Genomic DNA, 6,119 nt, shown 5'->3' on the forward strand with positions numbered 1-6,119 from the left:
ATATTTTCCGTCGTGGGATATCTAACTTTTATTAAGTAAATTATAATGCGCTAATAGAATTCAAAACTATTTATATTATATTTCATAGAACCCTAAAACACATATCTAGCATTAAGTCACTAAAGCAAATTAAGACAATTTTAGAAAAATAAAACATGAAAGTTTAAAATTAAAGTAGTAAGTAAGATGGCATTTAAATGTACGGGTACGTGAATAACCGTGAGAAAGCGAATTTCATTTCTTATCTGCGAAAAAAACACCTTCTTCTGTAAATTGCTTCTTACAGCATCGGACAAATTCTCGTAACGGCACCAGCTCCGGCGCGTCGTTATCTGCTTGATACTTTAAGCTTAAAGTCGCTTTCTCCCACCGGTCCTTCGGCTGTACCTTACGTATGTCTTTGATATTGTAGAGCCTTAGCTCTACAAATAAGTCGCCGGTGAGATCGGCTGTACGGCGCACAACTCCGTCGGCTACTCGCTTGGTGAAGGCCGACTTGATCTGCTCGGTAGCGTTCTTGTAGCGAGCCACGTCGTCGTCGCTGTCGCTTTCCAAGCACCAGCCAGAAGTCTTCTTTAAGGCTTTTTTTGGTGGCGAAGCAGCTCTGCTGCTCGAAGGCTTGCGCTTTGATGCCGTTGATTTCGGCTGCTTTTTCTTCTTGGAACTAAAGAAATAAAAGAAAGGTTTAAATGCTTATCTCAAACTACAAAATGTTTTGTTTCTTACTTAAAAGCAGATAAAAATTAAATTTGCAGCTTTCGCAAAATGAGAAAAAAAATATATTTCTAAGTACTTTTGAAATAATCAACAAAACGTGAATTGTGCAAACCTATACGTGTAAGTTTGGTATAGAAAATGATCCACCTTAACAAAATTATAATTCCTATAGCAATAGCCCAGAACTCTCTAACTCATATTGAAATTACTATGATAAAATATTCACCTCACTGAAGCAGTTGTGTCGTCGTCCGAATCCAGATGTTTGATGTCCGGGTTGCTCCTTCTAGCCCGCTTCTCATACTCAGAGTCCGACCTATCAAGAGAACAAACTAGTTTTAATTTCAATATCATATTTTTTTAAACACTAAAAATGCACTGGAACACTAAAGAAAAACTGCAATTGAAATTTGAATTTTCATTAGGTCTAAGTTAAAGTAAAAATAAACTTAAAATAAGGAAGAAAGTAAAACTTACGAACATTATTTCAACGCAGTGAATCCTCGTTGTGAAGCGTGTGTGAAGTCTTTGCAGCTATGTAGGCAACGAGTTGCAAAGGGCTGAACTTTGAGGATGTCGAGCGTAGATGAGCACGCAGATAAGTACTTAGCACTCGCGAGCGATTCAATCACGTCAAAAAAATATTGTGGTCTGAGTAAGTTCAGGGTTTTTAATGTTGCAAGTTGCACAACAGCCACCAGGAGTTGACAACATTTTTCTAACCTTAATTACTTACCTCTAGATAAGAGAAAAAACACTAAATTAGAATTTATGTGTTTGCATTAATGTTGATTTTGATTTGACTTAATCATTAATAGTCGATATAGCGTGGTTTCTAGGATTTGTGCCCGGTTAATGGTAATAGGTTCGTCCTATTACATTAACCTACCCTTCGGGTTATAACTTAGGGCAGAATAGTAAGATTTAACATCAGACAAAATGCCTAGTATTTTTTATTCTCGTCAGGTATGTACGTTGTATTTAATCCTTTTAAAAGTTTAGTGTGTCTAGAGATAATAATATGTTTGTTGTTTAGGATATAATTTATTTTTTATTTGTAACCAATAATTAAACATATCTAGCGAGAAGTGGGTATCTATAACCACCTCTGCATACCCCTTCGGGATACATACGTGATGACAATTTTATACTTATTTAAAATGTTTGTTATTTCTGATTCTTACACAGCAAAATTTGCAAAGTGTGGAAAACAAAAATATCATTTTTCATTTGATAATTATTATTGCTAAGTAATTTGAAACGATACACTTCAATAGGACCGCATTAATTCAATAAAACCGCCGCTGATGGGAACCGAGTACAGTTCACAGAATAGTTCATTTGTATTTTTCAAATCAAACAACAGCAGATTTTTTACTCTAATATTTTTAAAGATTATTTTTGGACTTAACAAAAGATTATAGTGAGGTGAGCAACGTCGTGTATGTACCTAACTAACTATATTGAATATAATATTTTATACCAATTATACGTATAACTACATACATACATAAACTCACGCCCATAATCCCTAATGGAATGGGCAGAGCCACAAGTAATCAAAGACAACTTGCAGCTACTGTTGATACGAAGTCCTAAGATGGATATGGTGAACCTTACAGTGACAGGGGATCAGCATGTAGCCCATAACAATTATTCATCATGTTAGAAAGGACACAATCCCTATGTCGGATTTTACGACATGTACTTCATTTAAGTCATTATCATTTGCGACTTTTGTAAGTAGTTACGTAAACTGCTTCGAAATATTTTGTCAACTGTACACATACACACATAACAAACATCTAACACAATCAGCAAAACAGATAGATAATACGTATACACACAAACAAAGCACATTTAACTTGTCAGCAAAAATGAACGGTCGCTGCATGAGAATAATTATTAGGGATCTGCAAGTCAAAAGTTATTTATGAATCGTCGATGAATAACGTACCTTTCGAAGCCATGAAGTACCATATATTTTCTTTTACCATATAAAAAGAATCATAATAGCCTTTCTTATCGATCGCAGTTATCAACCATGTCAACATATTTTTTGTCAGTGTCAATTCTGAGCACGGTTGCCTTTATTATTTGACCGAGATGACGCAACTTTCTCCTTAAAGGCCAAGCAGGGAGGAGTATAGAAGTGTATTCCTCATATCCAATTATTTTAACATCATAAAACTCGCACAAAATCCATCCACGGGCGATAATTCTCACTTCCAACACACTACCAATTTCGAGAGTCTGCTGCATTGTTATAACCTTGTTTCCAAACAAATGTTCATAATAATCTGAACCCACCTTTTATAATAGTTTCCTTATAAATTTAAAATACTAATAATTAAATATAGTAATATATAATATAAATATAATTTAAGAATACTGTCTACATTATAATTCAAATTGTGGCGGTATCATTACTTCATTTCTCCGCTGAACAAGGAGGAAATATCATAATCAAAATCATATCTTACAAAAATGTCTAATCCATATACTTACTTCTTATTTTGAAAATTTACTTTATTCATATTCAGAACCTTCACTTTCTAAACACGTTGCGCTTGTTAGTTAAAGCAAAAACTTGGACACCTATTCTTTACCTACAAGTTTATGATGTCGTTTTGTTTCGGTAAGGACTACAGATGACAATGCGACATAAAAACGATACCGTTCAATCAAATCATATGACAATGTTTTAGTTCGTGATTCCTGTTCAGAATAAGACTTTTTGATCTACCAGGTTCATAAGTTCAGATAGCAATTTGCGATCATTTGGTTCATAGTGTTCAAACAGTGCACAAGAGTTTTAGATATATCCTTGTTGTCCGTTGCGGTACTTAAGTACACGATGTGGAACAGTACCTGCTGGAAGGTTACTTACCGGTCTAGGCAGAAAATCTGTGTCTAGGTACTAAGTACAGGGATAGCCTCGATGTATCTGTATGCCTACATAGCATTCTTACAGGCATGAGCAACCAGCACAGTACACATCAAAGCTTTGTAAACCTGGAAAAGTACGAGCAACCGGCCTAGATACAGAAAATTTGTTTAGTAGGTTAAACCTAAGGACAATTTGTCTAGATACCAAGTACAGAGACAGAACAGAACAGCCACGACATATCTGGATGCTGTAGCAAGCATGAGCAATCGGCCTAGATAATGTCAAAGCTTAGTAGATCTGAATCTGGAAGGTACGAGCCTCCGGCCTAGACAAAAGCATGTGATTTGGATGTTATAAAAATTATGTTTCAAATACAATAGTGAGATTAGTGTCAAAGTAGCTTGGAACCAGGTTAGTTGATTTTCAATTGCAATCGGTCTCCACAATTTCGAATCAGTTATTGGGCATTCTAAATCATCTTTTTTCGAAATGAAGCGAAACAGCTCGCTCGTCGGGCGAGCGAGCTGTGAGTGAAATTGAGAAAAAAAGATGATTTAGAATGCCCAATAACTACCTACTGGCATGACAGGACATCAGCCGATCACATTAGTGTCGGCTTATCTATCTCCTAATAACTCTAAGAGGTTACTTAGAAGTGACCTCGAAGCCCTCTTTAATCTCAGTAATTCAGTCATAATTGCAGGCGATCTTAACGCTAAACATCTTTCTTGGAGTTGCTTAACAACAAACACAAGAGGCAGGGTATTAGAAACTCTAGCCGAGCCCCTCTATTATGATATAATAACACCATTGCAGCCCACTAGATATCCCCCTGACTTGAACCACAGACCAGAAATACTCGACTTGGCGCTTCTAAAGAACATAAACTTACGTTTATGTTCTATAGAAGTACTACACGAGTTACAATCCGACCACCGACCTGTTATATTAAAACTAGGCTCCCGTTTAGACGCCCCTGATAATCCAGCACCCCCTAAGACAGTGCTGGACTGGGAGAAGGTGGCCGAAGGCCTCCAGTCTTCCAGTTCAGTGTACTTAGATAGTATCCCAGTAGAAATAACCTCCTTAGAGGAGGCCTCGACAGCTATTAACTCCCTCACGGATCACGTGAGGTCGGTTTTGAACGAAAGTTCAAAACAGGTTCCGGAGATGGAAGACCATCGCTGGAAACTGCCTACCGACATCCGTGATCTGCTAACGGAGAAAAACGCAGCCACCCGCGCATATGATTCCAATCGCACCGAGGAATGTCGCCGTCATTTGCGTCTCTTGCAGCATACTGTAAGAAAACGTATTAATGACATGCGACAGAATCGGTGGTACAATCTTTTGAGCGGCATTGAGCCCCACCACCAGGCCATCTGGCAGCTGTCTAGGTCTCTTCAAAAGGATACGGTTGTTCCTACTCCTCCTCTCAATAGGCCTAACCAACCCCCCGCTTTCGACGATGACGAAAAAGCCGAATGCCTTGCCGACAGTCTCGAAGCCCAATGCTCGCCCAGCACTCTCCCTATCGATCGTAGGCACCTCTCGACGGTGAACTCTGAAGTTCAGCGTAGGGCTTCTGTACCTCCCACCGATCCTCCTCTTCCACAGGTAACTGAGGAAGAGGTCCTAGGTATTATCAAAAGATTTCATACCCGAAAAGCCCCTGGCTCAGACGGTATCACGAATCGTGTCCTTAAAAACTTCGGTGCTCCCCTCATCTGCTTACTAACGGCAATATTCAACGTCGCCTTGAGCAACTGCGTCTTTCCACAGCAGTGGAAAGAAGCAATTGTAATTGGTATACCAAAGCCTGGGAAACCTAAAAACGAACCTTCGAGTTACCGCCCCATAAGTCTCCTCAATTCCATGGGGAAGGTTTATGAGCGGCTCATATTTGCTAGATTACGGGACTACGCCGAATCCAATAGTCTTATTCCACCAGAGCAGTTTGGTTTTAGAACCAAACACTCCTGCGTTCAACAAGTGCACCGTATTGTTGAACATATCTCTAGTAGATTAAACTTAAAAAAACCTGTCGCTACGGGAGCGCTCTTCTTCGATGTGGCGAAAGCGTTCGACAAAGTCTGGCACAACGGCTTGATCTACAAGCTTTATTCACTGGGAGTGCCAGACCGTCTCGTGCACATCATACGAGACTTCCTCTCAAATCGAACCTTTCGCTACCGCGTGGAGGGGACGCTCTCGTCACCGCACCCGATACATGCCGGAGTCCCACAAGGCTCCGTCCTCTCCCCTTTACTATTTTCATTATATACTAGTGACATTCCCAAATCCCCTAATACCGAATTAGCTTTATTTGCGGATGATACAGCCATCTATTCTTCGTGCCGTGGTCGAGTTATGATGACCGGAATCCTCCAACGCGCGGCCAATGCCTTGGGCAAGTGGTTTCGCAAATGGAGAATCGAGGTAAACCCGGAGAAAAGTGCAGCGGTGTACTTTTCAAAGGGCTATTATAACACGCCACGGTCACGCCGTCAAC

The 6,119-nt window shown here is 39.5% G+C and overlaps 1 protein-coding gene across 2 annotated transcripts; it reads right to left on the bottom strand.

Annotated features, from left to right (window-relative positions):
* Positions 1 to 219: 219 nt before the first annotated feature.
* On the bottom strand, positions 220 to 1,679 carry LOC126382162 (uncharacterized). Of its 2 annotated transcripts, XM_050031942.1 has the most exons (3): positions 1,199 to 1,679; positions 944 to 1,033; positions 220 to 664 (listed from the first exon to the last, which is right to left on the bottom strand). In XM_050031942.1, coding segments are annotated over exons 1-3 (522 nt in total). In that variant the 5' UTR covers positions 1,201 to 1,679; the 3' UTR covers positions 220 to 234. The 2 variants fall into 2 exon arrangements, with proteins under 2 accessions (XP_049887899.1, XP_049887898.1); XM_050031941.1 differs by lacking the exon at positions 1,199 to 1,679 and having other exon boundaries at positions 944 to 1,103.
* Between the last annotated feature and the right edge of the window lie 4,440 nt (positions 1,680 to 6,119).

This window comes from Pectinophora gossypiella, chromosome 3, assembly GCF_024362695.1.
Source record: "Pectinophora gossypiella chromosome 3, ilPecGoss1.1, whole genome shotgun sequence".
NCBI classification, from domain to species: domain Eukaryota; kingdom Metazoa; phylum Arthropoda; class Insecta; order Lepidoptera; family Gelechiidae; genus Pectinophora; species Pectinophora gossypiella.

Excerpts from the sequence above, each read along its gene's own strand:
- LOC126382162 (XM_050031941.1), bottom strand. The coding sequence starts at position 1,071 with ATGATATTGAAATTAAAACTAGTTTGTTCTCTTGATAGGTCGGACTCT. Across the intron at positions 665-943 it reads GACACAACTGCTTCAGTGAG|TTCCAAGAAGAAAAAGCAGC; the intron begins GTGAATATTTTA and ends TTATTTCTTTAG.